The following is a 23029-nucleotide window of genomic DNA, read 5'->3' as shown; positions in this document are numbered from 1 at the left end:
TAAAGTTTGCAGAATTTTAAAATATTATCCACAGAAATTTTTCAATTTTTTGCACAGAATGTCCCCAGGAGTAAAGTTATTAAAAAAGTTAAATTATAAGGCAATTTTGAAATATTGATTTTCTTATGGATGTAAAAATGTATTAAGTAACTCTGCAAGAAAGTCAGAGCAGAAGGAAAACGTGATCAAATCCCATTGTATGTTGTCATGTAATGTATACTGGATTGACTTGCATTCTATTAGAGTTTTCATACCTGTTCTGCCACGAGACTGGCAATTTCTTCATATGTTTTTCCTGCTTCTGTTATTGCTTCATTGAGATCAGATTCTCCTAAAAATATATTTCAAATTAAGGTGGAGTAACAAATTCACAAATACAGTTGCTGAATAAACAAATGGATTTCAAAATCAGGCTAGTCTCGAGTAATGAAAGCCTGTGTGCTGCTGTAGTTATTATATATTTACAAAAAATATACAAAAGAGAAAGGGAGCAAACATTGTTCAATTCTGGTATACTGGTATCATTAGCGAGGGGATGGCTTTTAAATTACTAACGTGATAAAAAGGCATATTTACAAATTCGGCATTCAACTTGCATAAGTTAACTACAGTGACCGGCGCTTTGTGTTTAACATTTTTATTAATATTTAATATTTTTAATATTTAATATAACACCTATTTTAAAAATATTTAATTACTGCATTTACAAGGAAGGATAGGGATTGTCAGAGGGTAAGATAAGCCGACTAAAGCAGGGGAAGAACCTGTGTAGATGCATTTTATTAAAATTAGGAGAACAAAAAAACCCAAAACCCTATAGTTAAAAAGATGTGTGTCTCGCAGTTAATAAATAATGACTTTTCTTTGATGGTCTAACTAGCAGTATTGCTAATCCCAAGCATTCAAAAGTAATGAATCAGGCACCGGAAAATCATGAGATTTCCAAAAAAACACAAAACAAAAAAACCCACCCCACACATTTTGGGTTATTTCTTCTTTGCCATCTGGTTTCTAAGCCTTTAGGATACACTTCAGTCACATTTTCAAACTTTGCTCTTCAACCATGAGGACGAGAGACTTGTTTTTAAAATAAAGGTGGAGATTCTCACGATTGCATGCCTCCCGGAACTGGGGCTTTAAGAAAAATACCAAAATACTGTATGAGCTGGTAACACTCAGAGCACTACGCAGAACAAAGCGTAATAACCATGAAATTCTTCTTAAGGCATTTTTGAGTCTTCCCAAAGAACGATTGTAATGATTTTCCATCCTGGCCTGAGCTTGTTCAAGTTTTCTTGGCCAACAGAGAGTTATGAAAATGAGCTGGTGGAGCATATCTGACAGGCTACCAGTAAGCATTATATAAGAGCAACTGCACACTATCCCCTTCTCATGAAAAGGGATCCTAACTATCTCCTTTTTTTTGGCCTGACAAATGGTTTGACAGTATTATTATGGATACAAATACATTGAATATAGGGGTATTTCTCCATTTGCTGAAGATCTTATTTACTAAAGACAGAACCTATTATTAATAGCAAGGGCTTAATGTTTGGCAACTGAAGAGATGCACCAGAATAAAACTGATTTAGGAGTCATATTTTTACTAAAAGAACCAATTTGAAATTTAGCAGGTGCTTTTTCTCACCTGTGTGAACTGATCAGTGTTAAGAAGAGGGAGAGATATTAAAGTCAGGGTATGTCCTAAAGGAGGAGAGGAAATAAAGGAAGACAGAGTAGCAATCAGATCCAATGTTCAGACTGTTTCATTAGCGTGATTTCAGAAACTGGAGAGCTCCCAGATGTGCACTGCTATAAGCTGCAGAACTTGAGTAATATCTGAATTTCTGACTTTGATAAGAATGGTGTCTGAAAAATGTTTCTCTTTCTCCAATGTTTTAAAAATGTTTAGTCATGCCATTTTCTGCCTGCCTGGAGTTTTGAAATAATAATTTTGAAGGTAGATATCTTCACAATAAAAGACTTCAAGATATGTAATTCAGAGGCGATCCCTTCAGAGGCTTGAACTACAGGGAAAATTTTCAAGGACTGCAATTTCCTAGTTTCGCAATTTCACAACTGCACGAGGGAATCTTTCTGAACATAAAGACAAGCTGCTGTTTAGCCCAGGAGAAAGGTGCCTATATTTGAGACAGAATGGAGCACTGGTTGAATTAGAAAAGGAAGTTCTGGGTGTTGCTTCTAATGAGGGCGGGGGGGGGGAGGGAGAGAGAGAAGAGTATCACAAGTTGATTGGCTTTTCAGAACGCTAACATTTGCCCCTTCCCATCTTAGCAAGGGAGGGTATATGCATGTGTGTTTCTGATTGGGTGGACAAGGTTATCAGGGACTGCCCCTCACTTTCCTCTTCCTTGTCCATAATGCATTCAAGAAACCTTCATGGACTGGAGCTGGGGAGAGTGGAGCAGAGCAGAGCATAGCTATAGTGTGGTGATAGGGCATCCCAACCCACCTCTTTAGAGAGGAATCAGGGGGTGGAAGATGGCAAGGTACAGGTGGTGTCAGAAGGGGTTCCACAGGCTACCATCAGCAGAGGGCATGAGGTCTTGCCTCTATCGCAACCAAGCTGGTTCACATGATCCTTTCAGTGATAGGAAAGCACAAATACAAGGGAGAAGGAAATGTTTTTATTCATTGTGCAAAATTAAGCAAATGTGTGGAGGCCCCCATAGCACGCAGTGATAGAGGAAAAGCTCAGTTCAGGGGAAAGGAGGAGGATCCTCAAGTCCAAGGCAGGACCAGGAGATAGATATGGCAATGTTACAAAAATCCCCATCTCCATTAAATTAGATACATTGGTTTATTCCAATAGGGCAGACAGGTCAGATGTTAATGGGCAAGTTTTTAATCCCTCATTCTGGGCGAGAGTTCACATTTGGGCCAAGAAATTGAAGCCAAATTGGGGGCTGGACCATGTGGTTAGGGCCAAACACGAACAAGAATTTGTAGCTGAAGTTGGTGGGAAAGTAGGAGGAGTTCCAATGCCAAATCTTTGGTTATTCCCTTTACAGGTGGGGCCTCACAGGAATACTGTTTTATTCACTCAAGGCTCCTTAGTGAATCTTCTATTATGCTTGGTCTGCTACTCCTCATTAAATGCTTTTATGTGCAAGGTTAAAATAAATGTGGCCGGGGTGCTCAACTGACAAAGGGTGAATTAGGGGTGAATCTGCCTGAGGGTAGAACTAAGACTTTAGTCTGTGTGATTTTCAGAGTAAGGGTTGTTATTACTCAGATATGGCCCTGCCCCGGAGCTGTCCATATCACACCCAGCTTTTGAACGGTTTTGTATAATGCGGGAATGGGCTGTTATTTGTGCAGTGTGTTTACCCCAACTGATTACTATTTGAAGCTTCCTGTTCACTAGAGGAGATATGGGCCAGGTGAGTCTGTCCAGCGGCAGGGAATCTTTCAGCAGATGGCAGGATGTTTGGGGTTCCCTTTAACCATAAAGGAAAGAGAAAAGGATTCACATGCAACAACTGACATATTTAGCATAGAATTAGACATAGCAGAAGGGATCCCTCCTCCCTGGGGATAATTAGAGGGCTTATGGGTATTGATTCAGGGAACTAAAAGCTCTTAAAAGCAGCAAACCCACTAAAGAACAGTTACAGATGATCCTAAGGGATCCAAATTTGACTGTAAGGTGGAAATGCCCAACAGGGCATCCTGTGAAAACCTAGTAGCTGCCCCCACAGGTGTTAAACAGCCCTTGTTTGTCACTGTAACAAACAAGATATGAGAGGAGGGTGGGGCAGGAGAAATGGGGGGAATTCCTGAAGGAGTTCAATATAGTGTCATATTAGCAAGCCAACTGGAGATACATAGATACATTTGGTGTTAACTCAAGTTTTACATTATCAAGAGGATTGATGTATTCAAAAGTGGCCTAAGGGGTGACTTGAAATGGGTGTACACATTAGCTGCCAGTTAGTAAAGTCTGTGCAGCTAATGCAGAGGTTATGCGCCTGTGTGTTGCACTGTTATTAAATATCTTTTCACCACAAGACAAATTCTTTGTATTGATACTGGTTTTGCCAATGCTCTCAATTTCAGAAGGGCAGATTTTGGTAACTAATGCTGTTTGCCAGTCAAAACTGGTTACCAACACCCTGTTCTCTGTGGAACCATAGCTACTGACAGCCTTAAACACTGGCGGAGAACTCCATTGACTCAAAGACATTCTAGGTTTTCACAGCAGGTTTCTTTGAGTTCAGAGTTAGGAAAGGCATCCGCTCAGGATTGGCCCATTGCCAAAAGCTCCTGGTGGTGAGATATGTGGTATGACTAGTGCACCACAGGTTGGCAGCATCCACCATGGGGCCAGTCCGTCTGTTGCTAGCTGACAGGATTTGCAGAATAATGTGGGGAGTTTTATTAGGGAAACTTGCCCAGGGTGAGAGGACCCAGCATGTAGGTTTGGCACCCCCATAGCCACTCAGATTTGGTTTAGTTAGGGCCTTGCCTATACTTTGCCATTGTAGAGGGAAAGCTGTTTTATTTAAGCCTCCTTTCCTTTACACTGAAGAATGCCACAAGTACTGCAGTGTGGTCCCTGTGCCACGGGAGTACTCTGGAACCGGCTGGTGCATGGCTCAGACAAGGGTCTGTGTTCCTATAGCAGCGATTCCCAAAATAGATCAGACAGCACACAGGATCATGACAGTGTTAAAGGAACACCTGGATGAATGGGTGTATCCAGTGAAAACTTGGAGGGTGTGCTTGCCTCTGCATATGCATGAGGCAGGCTTTGTGCATGTGTATTTGGGCGTGTTAGTGAACTGACAAGATCTCAATTTGCTGTATGATCAGAAAGGGATTCTTATCTAGGGCTCAGTAAAGTAAATTTAGCATATACTCTCTTTAGGATTGGTGCAGCCTCCATGGGCATGGATTTTTGGATGTTTCAGGCTACTGAAGGTAAGATGTTAGAGAGCCTATGTCTACGCGATGGAGGAGTCAGCAGAGCAAGTAGGGAGCATATGTTAAATCCTGTTTCTCATTTTTAGGGGAAATCAGAATTAATGTAGCTCTCTGGATTTGTGGGTACTCAATGGTACACTGGCTTGATAAGCAGGTGGTTACATCAGCAGACTGGTCTCAGCTGGGCTTCAGAGCCAAAGGTCTCTATACCCGCTTGGCAAGAGCAGCATGTTATGGGACATTCCTGTCTCTCTTTCTTGCACTGATCTGTGGACATTTCACATTGCCTAGCATGCCGTTAGTCCATTAGGGAAGACTTATCTTAGTACTTGCACCAGGCTCAATTCGAAAATTAACAGTCAGTGGGATTTAGGGTGGATTACATAGCTATGGCCAAGGACCAGGTTGGTCTGGTCAGAAACACTCACAAGGCAGATGTGTCAGAGAGCTGGCAGACATGCACAAATAGATTTGATCAGGAGAACCATGAAACAAGAAGCTGCCAGTCTTTCTGCCTCTTTTGGATCTGTGATGATGGTCAAAGAGAGCAGGAATGATGTCCCTTAACCATGGAGGGAAAAGAGTCCACTTATCTGATAAAGGATCCAGTATGTGGTTGAGCTATCAAAAAGAAAGACCAGGTTTGACAAGAGTTAGCTGCCAGACAGTTGGGGGGTAGGGGGGAAGAATGCAACCAAGCAATTTGCTGGCATCTCTGTAAATGGCTGCAAGGGGAGAGCTCTGAGGATAAACAGGAGTAGGGGACCCAGGAAGGACTGGTGGACTCCAGACGAGGTGTTAAGTCTTCACATACTCATCTATCCTATCATTCCTCTTCACAGGGGGGAGGGTGATGGGATTCAGCACCGGGCTGACTCATGAATTGAGTGGTGGAGGGTTGGGTAAGGGAGCCAATCCTGATTCTTCGGCTATACGGTGTGAAGCCATTTAACCAACTTTGTGGATGGGAGGGGGAGTGTCTCAGCACCCCCTTTAATATTAAAGTTAAAGCAGCAGCCTGCTGCTTTAAAATCGATTCATGTGTCTATGTCCTCATTCTTCTGCATGTCCAGTCAATCACAGAATAACAGCATCCAAACCAGTCATCACATGAGATTGCACACTAACAGCAGACAGCTGAATGACTAGTAGTGAAGAAGAGATTTAAAGCAATTTGTGCACTCCACTTGTTCGGTCTTTTTTTTTTTTTTTTGAGAAGTGAATTTTGAAGCGAAGAATCCCATATACTTAATTTAAGGAAAACAGACTGTTGTACCAGGTGTATTAAGTAGTAAAATATATGGGATCAGGACAGAGGATAAACAACTGGAAGGAAGCAGTTTCTCTTAGCAAGACACTAGGGTGCAACCAGGTATGTCTAAGGGAGTAGCAAGGGGAAATATCCCTGCCTACTTCCCAATTACCATGGTCTCTATTTTCCATACCATTCAAAGATGCTGAAAATCAAATGACCGGGTTCCTTCGTAAGGCTGATCTGCAAGTTTGCATCCTAGCTTTTAAAGCCACATTCTTTGTTTTCCCTTTACCCTGGTAAAAGAATGTGTGTTATAATTACCAAAGTAACATTTCAGTCTCTTCCCAAAGATTCATGCTACAGGTTTTGTTTGGCTCCAGCCCGAATTTGTATGCAGGACACTTTACATATTTAAGGTCTACGTCAAGTATGGTACAGAAGAACATAAAAATACAGGACATACACCCACAGCAAAGAACCTAATTTCAAATCACAGGTTAAAATGGAATCAGAGTTAACAGGCAGAGTTTATAGAAGGATACAAAGCAAGGAACTAATTAGTAGTAACCAAGCAGAAAATCCCAGTTGGAATAAGTTACTAAATCAAAGGTCTAAAAAAATTCAGAATGTCTGTAAAATGCCAGTTAATAAAGTGATCTGAAAGAAAAGTAATAGTTTTAAAACTCAGTGAGAACATTCTACAGACCCCAATCTTTACCCCAATCTTTAGGTTCATTTTGGGATGAAATCTGAGAAAGATTCCAATTTTGGTCTGAGAATTTGGGGGGAAGAAGGGGCACACAGGAGAGTGACCCAATGAGGTTCTTCATCATGTTGAAGAATTTTTTCTGCACATTGCTTGCGGAAACACTAGCAGAATTTGAGTGACTATATTTAATGTAGCCAGCAATTCTGCTCCAGTCCTGTGGAAAGAAACGGGGAGTAGAAGCACTGTGCTAATAAATGTGTATTATGAAATACAGATTTGATCTCTGATGCTTCTAAACAGCAAGTTATGTATGTATAATGAACAAGCAAACTGGAAACCTCAAAGTGTGATCATCAGCCTAGTAGAAATGTGCCAAAGTGGAATTTAAGTTTGGCCCAAAATATGGATACTCTATTAGGATAATGCATAAAACACTCCCAACAAAAAGAAGTGCCCACTGATTAGTTTTCATCTTATGCCTCTTTCCCTCCTCCTCACTACAACCCAACATGACAGTCTCCATTTATTAATTGTGTAGATAGGGCTCTTTGAAAAAAAAAAAAAATCGAAGTGTCTCCAAACCAGGTGAACATAATCCAGTTAATTACAAAAAATGGTTTTAAAATGTCACCCTATACTTTTGTGATGGCCGATGTTTTTATATCCACACATTTCTTCTGTAATGTAACACACAAGTATTGGTCATAAAAGACATGCTTCAGTAGATTGTCAGTTAGATCAATGACAATGTTACAAATTAGTATTAGATCAGACTGCCACTGTAAATACCTCAAGTTAAACAAAAATTATTGTAAGATATGTTTGGATCTGAATTCTCATTTGCATTCCTTTTGTAAACATGTCATGCCATTTGAAACTCTAAGATATGGGTACTCAGTCAATACAACTAGATAAGGAAAATGTTACTTATATTGAGATTTAAAAATTAAAAGGTCCCAAAATAATATAACATTTTGACAGCAAAATGTTATATAATAGGACACTTTAGACATAATATTTCTTAAGATGAAAGAACAGTGCAAATGAATATATAAAGTACCTTGGTAACCACTGGTGCCGAAAACCAGTGCCAGACTCTGTAAGGCTTTTCCTATCTTCTGATATTCCTTAGGTAATGCTGAAGAAAAAAAAAAAGTAAAAACGTAAATACTGTTTTACACTTTCACTGAATTATACAGCATTTCTGGTACAAAACAGCTATTCAATATTAAACATTTATTTTTGGGGAAAATGTTCTAGAAGTCCACCATAAGTCATATGTATGTATTACCTTTTATGAATCTTTAATTAAAAAGATAAAATACTGTCTTAATTTAGTCCTTCTATAGTTAGCTCAAAGAGATGCAATAGTATTCGTACAAAGGGTAGTATTGCACATCCATTCCTGAATAATTGGCCATTCCAAACTCATGAAGATAAAAACCTTATTTCACTTATTTCAAAATATAACTGTGTGTAAGTACATATTTTAAAAATCACACACCAAATAAGGATCTGTCTCTGTGTATACAACCTATGTATCTGTTTCCATGTATATAATGAACATGACATATTGTGCATGTGTATGTCTATATCTCTCTCAATATCATATACAGATTACACACACACACACACACCACTCCTATTCCCCTCCCACCCACCCCCCACTTTTCTAAGAACACTTTGCCATTGCATCTTGAGGAAAGAACTGAAAAGGTCACCATATGTGTCCATACTTGCTTATCTAAAGCAACAAATGTGTTTAAAAAGCTTGATTCAGGTGAAATGTCCCCTACCATGGAAACTTAAAAGCATTCCTTCATTTCTTCTGTGAAGAAACCAGAATATTTTGTGTTTAAATGAACCCCAAAACTGGGGAGAGCATCACCTTATTCTAAATTCATATTCATACAACCTATACAAATGCATTCCAGGAGTACAGAGAGATTTTTTTCTTAAGTGAGCCTTTTAAAAATAAATTTGTTTCAGTGATATATCCTTGACCTGGAGTTAGTAACATGAAGACACAACCTTTTATACTAAGAAATTGTATTAGCTGCAATGTTAAAGGTCTTCATAATATTCTTAAAAAAAAAAGAAAAGAAAAAAGAACCCTCTTAAAAAGATAGCTATCAAGGTTTCAAAATTTAATACTTAAAGTAGGAACTAACAACACTGCATACAATTATAAGGCTAACAAAATGCACTTGTATGTGTATTATACAATTTGGTGTTCTATTATGCCTACACAGCCATGCATGCACAAATTATTTCTTCACAATGAGGTTAGAATTGCTGTGGTTTATGGCTGAATTTTTAAAATTATAAACAGCATGCATAATTCATATACTATAGACTCAAAGGCCTGATGTAATCTCTGAAATGAAAATAATTTTTTGCTTGTATGAGCTGTCCATTATAGAAAGAGTCAGAAGTTGAGATATGTTTGCTTTTTCATTTTTGTTTTTAAATTTGTATTTGGAGAAGTGTATTGTGTGGATAAAAGAGGAACTAAGTAGTTTTCAATTGCTCTGACATTTTAGTGTTCAGACCAAGGTAAATGCCTTTTTACACCATATAGTGGGTCTCTCTATTAGTATCCTTAGAATACCTTCGTTAGTAGAATTCTTGCTAAGAATTATTTGATGCATCACGTTTTAATTTTTATTTCTTGGGACTGGCATTTCCTATGCATTGTGTACCATTCACAGTACTATCCCTCCGTATGCCCCATTAATCCAACACTCCATCCTCAATTTTCTTCAGTGTGCCAAGGCATTGCCATTCAGTTTTGAGACCTATGCAATCCCCAGCAATGGCAGTGTGAATTTATGACAAAGTGGCCACTCCAACAAAGAAAATTTGTATTTCCAATATTTCCTTCTACCACCATGGGTCATTTAAAATGTGTTATGAAAGTGAATATATAAAAAAGAAGGACTAAAGGGATAGCCAAGAACTTTTGGATAAGCTGGATTCAGATATCTAGGGATCCCTGAAATTCCAACTCCTGTGGCACTCCAACCCTGCAAGAATGGAGCTGCACTGCACTCAAGCAAAAAGAGGAGACGGGGACTGCTAAAACAACAAAAGAACAAGGCATGGAGACAGAACCAGAACTTCTGTTCCATGCCTTGTCTCCTCTTCCATCCAAGATACTGAAGGAGGAGAAAAAAAAAAGGCAGCGGTTTGTGTGTTTTAGTTTATGCAATTCCTGAATTCTATAGATATTAAGTTTCTTCTTCAGTGCAACTGGTGGGGATATAATGGACACTTTGTTAACCGGAATTTCACTGCAATGGTAAAATATTAACTATATTCCACTACTGTTGTAATAATTTCTGTTCATAAATATTAAAACATTTTCTCAGCTGGCCACTTATTAGTTTATTATTATATTGTTTTATATTGCAGTAACAATAGACCAGGACTCCATTGTATTAGGTCCCTGCCCCATATTTTTGTAGTAAACAAGGAATCCAAAGTAGTTGTCTTTTGGGTATAATAAGATTAACTTTAGTAATAAGCATTTTGGAGCTTTAAAATAATAGTTTTTATCTGTAAATAATCATGTTAAGATGTAGTTATTGTTGAGAGCATATATTAATAATTTAGGGTAAAATACAATACAGAGATCTTGCAATTATGTCCAAACCAAGTGTTATAAACTCAGGAAATTTAGTTAAGGTGTAGTAACATTGGGGTGGGGAAAGGAGGGGAAAAGGGAAAGAACATAATGTGCTTTTAAGGTGCTATCTTTTTTAGCATTGTATGCCTTACTAGTAATTTTCAGTGTATGGTTTCATCATAACCTAGGATGTTCTCAAATTCAGTAGACTTAAATACATTTCAAATTTAAATAATAAATACACAAATATATCTAAATAGCAATAAAAAAGCAAGGCAGAGAGGACGTAAACTTGTAAAGTTTCCAAGTGACACTTACGTCCAGTACAACGCTTCCAGTGTTCTTGTCCCACTGTCAGCAACTCTTTAACTCCATCATCCATGGATTTGGTGAATCTGCCTACTGCATCACATTTCTGTTCTCTGTGGAATAACGGTAATCCCATTACAGACAGATACAGAGTTGTTCCAATTTGCTACAATTGGCATTTAAACTGATGCAATGGACTTTTGAACAACTACATGACTATTATAAATAATAACTTTTACAACGCCCAAGAGTATGTTAAGCGTCTCACAGAACTAGTAAAAGAGTAGGGTGAAATCCTGGCCCCACAAAGTCAATGGCCATTTTGCCACTGACTTCAGTGGGGCCAGAATTTCACTCCAGGTCCTTTGCCTGATGCTTCGTTATACTTTCCATCCTTTAAAAGGAGTCTGCTACTGAATTATCATTCTTGCTCTGGATCCTTATGAATAAGACAAGGTTTACATAGCTAATCCAAAACATTATCCTTTATGGCAGTCTCGCATATAAAGGATATATGATCATTGCTGTTTTGTATTTTAAATTTTGTGAAGAAAATGCACCCCCAGTGCACTAGCTATACATTTTTTAAAAATTTAAATGTGAAGAATTAAAACAATGGAAGTCTGATTTCTTAAAATGATGGTACACACAAAAACAGCAGCTATATCCGATACTCACACAGACCAGTCTACAAGGAGTGAATCTGATATGCAAATCAGCATCAAAACTAGACTACCTCTTCAGGGAGAATACAAATATAGTCTCAACCTGAAGATGACTAAATGATTTAGGATAAAGAGCTGCTGATATCTCATGGAAGAAATGCAAATATTTTGTGCTCAAAAACAATCTGCCTGGATTCCAATTTATGTATTTCTCTTTCATTTTACTAAGGATATCTGCATTAAAATATCCATACTTATTTGTATAGCACTGTACACACAGGAATGCGCTGAGCAATTAACAGAGTAGCTCTATAAATGTCCTAACATTTTCATTAAAATTTTTCGCAACTATACCATGTTTTATCTAGTGCCCATGAGACCATTATGATGTAATTATTATCATCTCTATTTTAGACAGAGCAAGAGGTTAAGTGACTTGGTCAAAATCACAGACTGGGTCATTGGAAGAGCTGAGACTAGACCTCAAAAGGTTCCTAGATCCCAGCTTTGGGCTTAGTTTACTAGACGTTTCTCCCTGAAATGTCAATTCTTTGTTTGCAATATCCCAACTTGTAACTGGGGAAGTTTCTGTGACTTTAAAACAGGAAAAACAATGAAACAGCATAACTCTTAAAAAGCCTAGATCCTATTTTCATGCAAAGTCCCAAACACTGAAGAATGCGATAACAAAAAATAAGGCCCGCATTCCAAAAAAAAAAAAAAGTTACCCTGTTTATGTGCTACCCAATTAATTATAATAGGACTACATATGAGAATAGGTATAGAAGTAATTGTTTCAAGAATTAGGCCACATGTTTTTAGGATCCTCAGTGAAAGGTGATCTAAATGATTTGACCACTTAATGGGAAGACTGACTTACAATATAATAGTGAAAATAAAATATGCAGAAATGAAGTGTCAATACTTTTTCCTTGGACAGGAGACTAAACCAATAGAGAAGGGTATATATTTACATCCCTATGGACTCTACTGAAAAAAATGTTGAAATTAGGATAACTATAAAGTGAGATTTAACCCATATGCCATGAGTGTGTGATCTGACTCCCTTCCAGGAAATAAATGTTCAGAAGACTTAAGTCTTGTCTAAACACAAAAGTTGTACTGATTTAATTTACAAATAAGTAAGTATAGGTTTAAGTTATAAGTGCAAGCCCCTTATGTGGACAATTAAGTTGGTTTACGAGTACTTTAGATTGAATTAGTTTAAAATAGATGCCTTGTTGATTGGCAGATTTTCTACCACGGTGTCTGTTGAGAGAGATTAATAGGGCAGAATGGTTGAGAAAAGAATGGCTAATGAAAAATCAGAGTGGTAAGCCCCAGAATAAATACATTTTTTGTTAAGTATTTTTGAAGTTGCCCTATAACCACCTGCTTTCTTCTATTAAAGGAGATAATTCACAGAAATATTATGAATTAAGGCATACAAACCTACTATTTTTTATTCCCATTATTAAAAGATATATTATGAATGGCATGTACATAGATTGAGACTTGCACTTCAAACAAAAACAAATAATAAGCTTCCTAACTTAGAGGCCCTAACACCTTACAACCTCATCATTTCTCTTTCCTGACAGATGAGAAATGTTATGCCTCTTGATAATATTTTTAGAAACCAATTCTCCTGGAGCTTTATCATCACATCATTCTCTCATGCACACACGAAATCTATTTAGTACCAAGGGTTTTTGTACCACATTGATACCATAGTATTTAAGCACATAATTAAGGGTGAGGATTAACAACTGATTTTGAAATGGAAGAGACCTAGAAGTTCATTTCTGTGCTAGGGCAAGACCGTTTCCTTGAATATAGATGGAGTAATAGCTATGTACCACAATGACGTTGCTTTACCCACAAAATACTCAGCATAGGCCTCATATATTTCTAAGTGTAGGTACAGTATGATATTGCTATTATAAACACTTTTCATTTCGTCACATCAGCTCATCCACAAACATTTAATGTTTTCACAGATGTACAGACATTATGGAAATCCATGTAAACACCCATGTTCTACAGTAGATGGGGGGGTGGGGAGATGGGAAGCAAATCATACATATCTCCTCATTTGTCTTTCTAAAACAAGATTATGGGAATTAAAGACAGGAACTGCAAAGCAAATCCAATTTATCGCCCTAAGGTTAGCTAAGAGAAGTCTGTGTGTGCGCGCGCACATTCCTTTACACTTCTATAGAATTTGCCCAATTTTTTATATAACTTTTTTAAAAAGTTTTTAAAAGTCTGATAATTTAAGTCACTCTTCCCTCATTTGTAATAGATTTCTGCTGGTCCCTCCCATCAGAATGCGTTGCTGAATGAATTAAACATTATCTTTTTCATTTTATGCACAGGATTGTGTGTCTTGTTTGACAGGACTGTCTACCTCACATTAAATTTTTTTGGATACATTTAGTTGCTTTGGAATGATTCAGAACTGCCACAATAAAGAACAAAACAGACCATTTAACTGCCATGCTGGCAGGCTTCTGCACCAATATCCTGCCAGTGCTCATCAACTCCGATTCAAGTTAGTTGCAAAAAAGTCCTTTTAGGATCTGCCTTCAATCTGGTCTTCGATCCTGCATGTGCAGATCTCTGTGCAATATCCTTTTATCGTGTCAGAGTTCTAACACATTTGGAAAGGTCTCCACCAAATCTTAAATTAAGATCACTTTATAAGAAAGCTACCATTTTTCAGTTTCACCTCAGTGACCTACTGCCAGAAGCCCTTTGATGCCACCAGTATGTGTACTCATGCAAGCTTAAATTTGTGTTATATGGATAGTTCTGTAGTTTTCCATCAGGAGATAACATTTTGTAATATGACTGCTGACATGTAGTATCAGTGCAAGAGAAGGGAGTGCCACCTTACATTTCTATCATGTCCAAGTCAGGAGCTTCTGGTTCCATAGTTGAAAAGATCATTACTCCCACAATCTCATCTTTTTCTGCCTTCCTCTTCCCAGTTTTCCATTCCTTGGAAAAAGAACAATGGGACAATGCATACTGTGCAGTGTGATCATCACTGTTTACCCATAGTAGAGTAACATATATCCTAAGCAATGAATGCAACTTCAATGGGAGTTTTGCCAATTCTTCTATAGGGACAGAATTGCAATTTTTTTAAAAAATGCATTTAATTTTCTATATCATAGCACTAAGTTGAAAATGTGAATTATACATTGTGCAATACATAAGTATATACACAACACAAACTACTTTTCAAATAACCGAATTACAAAAGAAAAATTATGCACATATCTAAATTCTTACATTTTAAAAATTATACTCCACTTATACACACACACAGCAATGTGTGATATCTTTGGATTGTCATCATCCAATTGGTTAAAGGACCGAGTAACTTAATTTTTTTACTATAATTTTCCCAGCTGGTCATATTTGTTTAAATAAAAGCAGCAGCAGGAGACAGAGATTTGACAACTGCCACTGTAAAATGCTTAGTTGGAATTATTTTTTTAAATCCTAGATATGTTGCAGCATCAGTTCTCTGTATTTCATGTCACTAGTCATAAGAATGCCAATAGCCAGCCACACAGGTTTTAGCAACAGAAACTGCTGACAAGCTAGAAGGACAACTGCATGACCCTATCTTAGCTAACAGAACAGTTTCTGGATACATGTACACTCTACACATGCACTCCATTTTGCCTTTATTGCTCATGAATACTTTAAATTAAAAAAAAATTCTTCTTTAAAAAAGGGTGCCAGTTATGTAGGCCTAGCAGTCAACATATAACCAGATTGGTACTAGTTCTGGAGCTTAGCAAATGGGCTACCCTCAAGAGAAAAAGAAACAAAATGAGAAGGAACAAGGAAACTGAAGAAGCAAGCTTATGTTCTATGTATATTTGGTCCAACCTCAGTGCAGGGGGCTGGACTAGATGACCTCTGAAGCTCCGTTCTAGCCTTACATTTCTATGATTCTATCATCATGCCACAGATTTGCCTGATCTTGTTACCATCAGGGTCAACCCCTTTTTCTATCTTTTTTAATGCAGTAGTACAACCATATACCTTTAAGCTCTGCTGCAAAATGAATGGTTTCTGGCAGCAGAACAGTACAGATCACTAGGACCGCACTGACTGATGAGTCAACCAACAATAATGGAGTTCAGCAGAGTCAGATCTGATCAAGTCCAATAGTCACAGAAATCTTTGGAAGGGCACATTAGTTTATTTTGTTAAAGAAAGCAAAAATTCCCTTGGGTTGTCTTTTTTTCACCCATTTTTAGATAACTGCTACTATTAGAGTTTTACTCATTCTATTTTTCTCTTCCAGAAATATCACTAACTGGAGATACAATGTGTGAGAGGAGTGAAGGGGGAGGGAGAATTAGAAATGGTTATTCTGCTAATTCTGAAAAAAATCTACCTTAGAATACCTATCTATTAGGACAGATGGCAATAATATTTCCTTAGGCAAACCTATTCCTCTTCTAAGCAATGAACCAAGTCTACCAAACACATGGCAATTTACAGCTTGTCTATTGCCCACTGGGGGGCAGACAGAAATCAAAACATTCATTATCTATCTGTAGGCTACAAAATTTAACATCACTCTCCTGTACAAAGTGAGCTCATCAGTCCAAATCCCTTTCTTTCATCTCTCTTTTCTGACTGTAACAAGGCTGAATTTTTTCCTACCTTCTCATCCCGGAAATTGAGGAACTGCTGAAAAACTTCGCTTTCTGAAACAACCGGATGACGACACATCCTGGTCATCCAACCCTGCAGCCTCTCCATGCGCATTTTGATAAATTCTTCTTCAAAGCGCCCTGCAATATACTGAATAATAACTACTACATTTCTGCTTTAGCAGCATCCACACATATCTTTAAAATAAAAACAGGCTCTTTTCACCTAAATTTGGTGGATTGTGAAACAGCTACCTTTATGTAATTTCTGTAGCTTGGAGAATTAGAACTGTAGAGTAATAGGCATCAGCTGTTGGTGAGTAGGATTGTTATTTTTAAATAATGGCCAAGACACATTTTAGAGAGTTCTCTTGTTTTGTCTGATTTTGAAACAGAAAAGGATAATGGCACGTCATTTGTATGTTTTCCAGAGAACATAGCTAATTAGTTGACCCAAGACACAGAATTGACAGGCGTGCTCAAATTGCAGGCCTTTGATTAATGCAATCTATTCAGTTCTTCAGTCAAGAAGATAACAGAAACAGATATGAATTTCTGAAGAAAGTGTAGAAACAAGATAGAGTAGCATTTATTTGTTAAATATGGTAATATGTCATGTTTATAATGCTTTTGAAAGGTCCAACATCCATCAAGTTCATACATGGAAGGCAGATGCACAAAAGACAACACCCACCAACACCACCATATAAATACCTTTTCACTTCTTCAAAATGTATAAATATTGTATCCACCAACATACCAAGATGTTTTCCCCCACAAACTAGAAAAGATGAAGCTCAAAGAATAGCAAAGTTTGGCATTTATGAAGTGCCAGCTCTTTGTAACTACAGAGATATTTAGCACATATCATTGAAACTATTACATTTTAAAAGTAGGTAATTGATGAAACGCTATTTCTAGAGAGTAATTTCTGCCATTGTGTATTGATAATTACCTTTGTTTTGTTAAAATTAAAAAGACAATATCATTTTATAGTTAAAATTGGAAAAAACAAACCTCATTCATTTGATGAGTCCAACATAGTACACAATAGTATACATTTGAAAAGGTTAAGGCATTGTTACAGCATACTAACCGCTCTGATCCACATAGCAATGTAGATAACAGTCCTTGAAGGAGTACACTTTTAAAAAAATATATACATAAACTTGACATAGGTGCATGGCAGCAGCTTAAAACCCCCACAGAAAACTCAAGTGGTGAGATACAAACACAGAGCGGAGCATGATAGACATGCACAGAGCTATTGAAAACAATAGGAAACTACATCCACACTTAATGGCATCTAGTCAATTAACAGAATAATTTAAGACTGAAAGATGAGACAACATATTCCATAACTATAACTTGCTTTATCATCCAGCTGCACTAAAGCTGCAGTAGCGTCTGAGTCAGTGTACGGAGACACGAATGGTAACCTATTTGGAACCTTTGCAAATCATATCCATAATCCATAGCAACCAGCAAAAACAGAATTCCTGTTCTAGTTCTTGTCTAAACAAAAGTAATAGTTAGCTGGCACAGTAGCAGGCTTTCCAAAGACTAGTGTCTAGAATAGCTTTTTTTCTGTCCAGCCGTCCTCTGAAAGAAGCCTCCTGAGCATGCTGAAAGATATTTACCATTTTAAAAGAAAGTTTTATTTAAGCTAATTTCTAAAGGAAATAAATACCCTTTTCTTGGCACAAATCGAGAAAATCACCCTTGCTCACAGAATACCAAAGACAAAAGGTTAACTGAGATGCCAGATTCTCTTTTGAGTCTTTTATGATCCGATTACAATGAAAGCTAGACACACATCAGGTCTTCTGGGTTCTTTTTAGTTCATGTGCACGTGTTTAAATAAAAATACTGGTGCAATTCTAAGCATAAGGCTAGCTAAGCAAAAACAAAATCACTTCCTCACTTTTCAATTTCCTCGGCATTTATCCCAGCATTTGCATCAATGCTCAACTTTCTTCACACACTGAGAGGCTATTGCATTTTCAGAGGTACAGAGAGCCACATGGTTGGCTGCATGCCTGCGTGTGTGTGTGAAAGTCTCACCAGAAAAAAGAGGAAGCAGCAGCATTAATTAAATATAAACAGAAATTACATGTTTTCTTCCAGCACAGGTCTCCACTTTCCACTAAATGCACAAATCACTGCACTTGTTAACAAATACATTCCTGGTTAATGTGCCACAGAATTCTACCAAAAGGCACAGATTCTGAGATTACACATGACTATGATGACTGAGCTGCTGAGATCACTGAGGGTCCAATCCAATATCCATTGAAATCAAGGCTCCCATTGATTTCAAAAGGGTTCGTGTCAAGCCGTTATTGTTTAGTAGCACTAATCAGGGCAGAGGGTTAAATAAATAGAAAACACTTTTCATGTGACCTTTTTTGGCAAGTGTGAAATTAAACTATTAAAAACCCCATATGTAACATTTTACTTATGAACAGAAAAGCAACAGCATACCCTCTGTCTGAGGGTCCTGCCTCTCCCCCGCACCAATTTTCACTTTTATTATTTTTCTCTTTCCAACTGAAAGGCCCGTGTCATGATAATGGTCTCTCTGAATCATGGCACTCCCAAAACTGTCCACGGGGTTGTTTCAGAACGATGACACCTTCTCCACTACCAAGACTGAGCACACTCCTCCGTAGTGCTTAGTTGTCCAGCCAGTGGCAAAAGGATCAAATCTGAGTTTTGAACAGATCTTGACATATGCCATGAGTTAGACTATCATCAAGCCACCATCACCAAAAGAAGAATTATTCTGAACACTTTTCAAAACCATTGATAAATAAGGAGAAGGTCACTATCAGGTGAGATTTTTTTCTTTGAGTTCACAGCTGGAATATTTACCTGTGACTTGCTTGTCAGGAAGAGACGGGATTGGAATGGCAAATCCAAATTTAACCAGAAGACGCTCATATAACCAATCAAAGTGTTTATATCTGTGGTTGACAGATCGATTAGTGTTCTGTGGAACAGGCAAAAGAAAATTCTGACTTTTGATGGATCTTTTAAAAAACTGAAGTAAAGTCACAACAAATGGTTAATGTGATTAACTAGCTCAAGTAAAGCTTTAGCACAAAGTCTCAAAATAGTTACTTTTTAAATACAGGTTTCAGAGGGGTCGCCATATTAGTCTGTATCAGCAAAAATAATGAGGAGTCCTTGTGGCACCTTAGAGACTAACAAATTTATTTGGGCATAAGCTTTCGTGGGCTAAAACCCATAGCACAGTTACCAATTGGGAAAAAGTAACTTTGCCTTAAACTATCTGCTATTATTTACTGTCATAGTTCCCCATCTCCCCACACTCCCCATCTTCCCAACTTTACACACAGAATGGAAGTCCGGTGTCACACACACACTTACAGTACATGTTAGCTGATATTCAATGTAGCTCTTCAAGCCATACATTTTGGAACCTTTTTTGGGATCTGCCACCACACAGTCAAACGTAGAGGTAGGATAAACCCACATAGGACCATAATCTCCAACCTGCAAATAGTTTCAAAAATATTAATTTTATAAATGTAAACAGACCATCCTTAACAAGAAAACAATTAAAACGTGTGTTGGACATTCTAAGCATCCAGGGACTATACTGATATTTGAGGGTGCTCAGCAGCTTGCAGGAGGCATTCAGGGCTATTCGAAGCATGGCCCTTAGACTCTTGCAGAGTCCACTACCTCTCATTTATAAATCTAATCAGAGGTACATAATGTAACTGAAATGTCTTTTAGAAATATTGTTTAAAATTTTGAATAGCATAAGGTGTTTTTCTTGTAGCAAACAATGTACCTGCATTAGAATAGCTGATAATGAACAAAGGCTACAACTGGAAGATGTTGCCCTTGATGACTTTTCACCAGAAACTCCCAACTCTCTCCACTGAGTAATTTGCAGGTCTTTTGATCTTCTAAACCATTATGTAAGTATTCCCACTGTATCTGATGGCAATAGTTGCACGAGTGAGGGTTTGCAGACTGGGCTTTATGTTACCTATATGTTAGACCCATTTACATATTGCACAACCAAGCAGAATACATTGTAAGCAGCATTACGGGGGGGGGGGGGGGGAGGAGACCGATCTAAGTTACGTGAATAATGTAGCTGAAGTCGACATACTTAGATCGACTTACCATGGTATCTTCACCGCGGTGAGTCGACTGCTGCCGCTCCCCCGTCGACACTGCCTGTGTTTCTTGCGGCGCTGGAGTACAGGAGTCGACGGGAGAGCGCTTGGGGATCAATTTATTGCATCTAGACTAGATGCAATAAATCGATCCCCGCCCACCGATCCAGCAGGTAGTGAAGAAATACCCTCATTCTCACCAGGGTAGACTCTCCTCAGCCTACCCCCAGCACTCAGCTCACTCAGAGTCCTACCACCACCCCTCACATCGGCATGGGGACAGAGGATATTAAAAGGGGGGGGAGGACCTCAGCCCATAATGTCTCCCCCATCCCATCTGTACAAGGCCCATCAGCAAAATCCCATGTCTTAATTCTGGGAACTGTTCCTTTTATTTAACCTTTTAACTGCCCTGGAAACTAGGTGTAAACTGCAGTAAACTAACATGCCTACCAAGTACTACCACGAATTAACAAATCCTATTCCTAATTAACCTAGTTGTCCCTCCACAATGCTGTGAGGAAGGCGAAAAACTCCCAAGGCATATACCATTTTGGTCTCTTCGGGGAGAAAAAATTCCTTCCTGATCCCAGAACAGGTGATCAGTCAGACCTGCAGCATCCTCAAAACACATCTCCAAAGCTATCAGTAAGGGGTCAAAGGATGGGCTGCAGGAACAGAGTAAGAAGAGGCTCCACATGGCCCAGGCTAGGGTTTAAATTAATGAAAGTGGAGGGCGAGGAACCAATCAGCACCCTTCCTCCCTTCAGATGGCCAATGAATGGCTAGATACTCTGGAGGGGAAGGGACAACCTCTGCATCCTATTAGTGGGTGCTCTTGTCCCCATTTAGCTGGGGCTGTCCCAATCACCAATGGCCCCATCAAGTTTCCCACCTGTTGAGGCAGGTGGGTGGCATTGGAGATTCTCAACCCTTGGCAGGATCATGCCCTAACTGCACAGTCTCCCCAAATAAAATAATATACATAAAAAACAGTGTCTGCAGTACACGAGGCATTAGGTTCTAAGCTTTTATTTATATTAGTGTCCCTCAGTAGTCCCTCTTTTAGCCTCAACATGTCTTAAAAATAATTCAGATGAGGAAAAAAAAAAAACTTACAATTATGGGAATTTTCTCTTTGGGTTTTACTAGCTGCTTTGCCAACAGATACTGTTCCATTCCAGGTTTTGCAAATCCAGGGAATCTAATCAAAGAAATAAAGTGACTGAATTTCTTTTTCATAATCCCTTCTTTGACAGGTTCACAATTTCCTGCCATGTTTTTAAAAACTCATTATTCCTGATGAGCTAAGGAGAGGTGATAGCCTAATTAAACTAAATGAAATCTGTGCTAATCACAGATTGCTCTGATGGCTAATTATTCACTGGAAAAAAAACCCAGTAAAGCTTCAGCTATTGAGTAATCATCTTTATTCATGAAAGTACAGGATACTAAGCTTGTTTCTGATTGGCTGAACTGCACAATAGGTCTGGTACTCAAAGCCAATCAGAATAAGTATGACAGTGGAATAATTAGCAGCAACTGCCATTCTATTACATCATCACTCATCAGCCAAAATGATTTGAATTCACATCAGTTTCATCTGATAAACAGTAATAACGATTTACTATGAACGACAATGTTATAATTTTATCTAGTAGTTCTGGACATGACATAAGTGTGACACTCATGTTTTATCCACTAACCAGAATTAATAAGTGAAGCTATTGTGCCCTCAAATCAAAGTTTACATTACAAAAACTAACCAGAGGAGTCCAATTTCCTCAGTCTTTTCAATGAAAAGACTGGACCAAAAACAGCTAGCCCCTTGAAGTGCTGCTAAGCAGCTGCTGTTTGCATGGAGCAACAACACGGATGAAGTGTGATTTAAATTAGTTTGCAATGCCCCTAAAATAGGGGGCTTTGTTGGTGGTGATGCTGGATTTTTAAATAAGTTGTAGTATACAACAGTGAAATAATATCATTGTAAAAGGTTACAGAGTAGCAGCCGTGTTAGTCTGTATCCGCAAAAAGAAAAGGAGTACTTGGGGCACCTTAGAGTCTAACCAATTTATTTGAGCATAAGCTTTCGTGAGCTACAGCTCACTTCATCAGATGCATCCTTATGCTCAAATAAATTGGTTAGTCTCTAAGGTGCCCCAAGTCCTCCTTTTCTTTTATCATTGTAAAAGAACACTGTCACAGGACAGGACCAAAAGTACCTCCTGCTTTGAAAAGCCATTGTGTCTGTATTACCTAGTCAGTTTCCCAAAAACGCATGGCTTGTACTACTAGCTACATAGCAGGGGCCATTATCCTGCATCCGTTTTCTATTCCACTGACATTCAACTGTAACTACGTAACAGCTACTCAAAACCAGTGATAGACGCTTATCCACTTATACCTATTTATTATTCCGGGGGTAATATTCTATTTGATCTTAGGTGAGATTTCATCCTGTTTTAAAATGTGGACTAACTTTAAATGGGTAAGGTAAATAAAATTAGACTTCCTGTAATAACAGGCCCAATTCTCCAACACACATTCATGCAAGTATTCATTCATTAAAGTCAGTAAAACTACTTGCTTGAGCAAGGATTATTCACATGAAGGGTTGTAGATTTAAGCTCAGTATTTTCAAAAAGGTACAAATCCAACGAATCAAAACAGTTAT

General features: G+C 38.2%; 1 protein-coding gene across 6 annotated transcripts in view; it reads right to left on the bottom strand.

The window, feature by feature from the left end:
• Window positions 1–23029, bottom strand: part of SNX9 (sorting nexin 9) — a 98748-nt gene that overhangs the window by 15461 nt on the left and 60258 nt on the right. For all 6 annotated transcript variants that reach the window (XM_073337768.2, XM_073337766.2, XM_073337767.2 and 3 more), the window contains 8 exons: window positions 21475–21559; window positions 19592–19717; window positions 19073–19190; window positions 16209–16339; window positions 14413–14516; window positions 10858–10961; window positions 7972–8049; window positions 255–331 (listed from right to left, as the gene is read on the bottom strand). In XM_073337768.2, the coding sequence (XP_073193869.1) occupies window positions 255–331; window positions 7972–8049; window positions 10858–10961; window positions 14413–14516; window positions 16209–16339; window positions 19073–19190; window positions 19592–19717; window positions 21475–21559 (823 nt within the window). The remainder of the gene's footprint in view (window positions 1–254; window positions 332–7971; window positions 8050–10857; window positions 10962–14412; window positions 14517–16208; window positions 16340–19072; window positions 19191–19591; window positions 19718–21474; window positions 21560–23029) is intronic.

Source organism: Lepidochelys kempii, chromosome 3, assembly GCF_965140285.1.
Source record: "Lepidochelys kempii isolate rLepKem1 chromosome 3, rLepKem1.hap1, whole genome shotgun sequence".
Classification (NCBI taxonomy): domain Eukaryota; kingdom Metazoa; phylum Chordata; order Testudines; family Cheloniidae; genus Lepidochelys; species Lepidochelys kempii.
The sequence above is the reverse complement of the archived record's forward strand: the minus strand, read 5'-3'. Positions and strand labels throughout refer to the sequence as shown.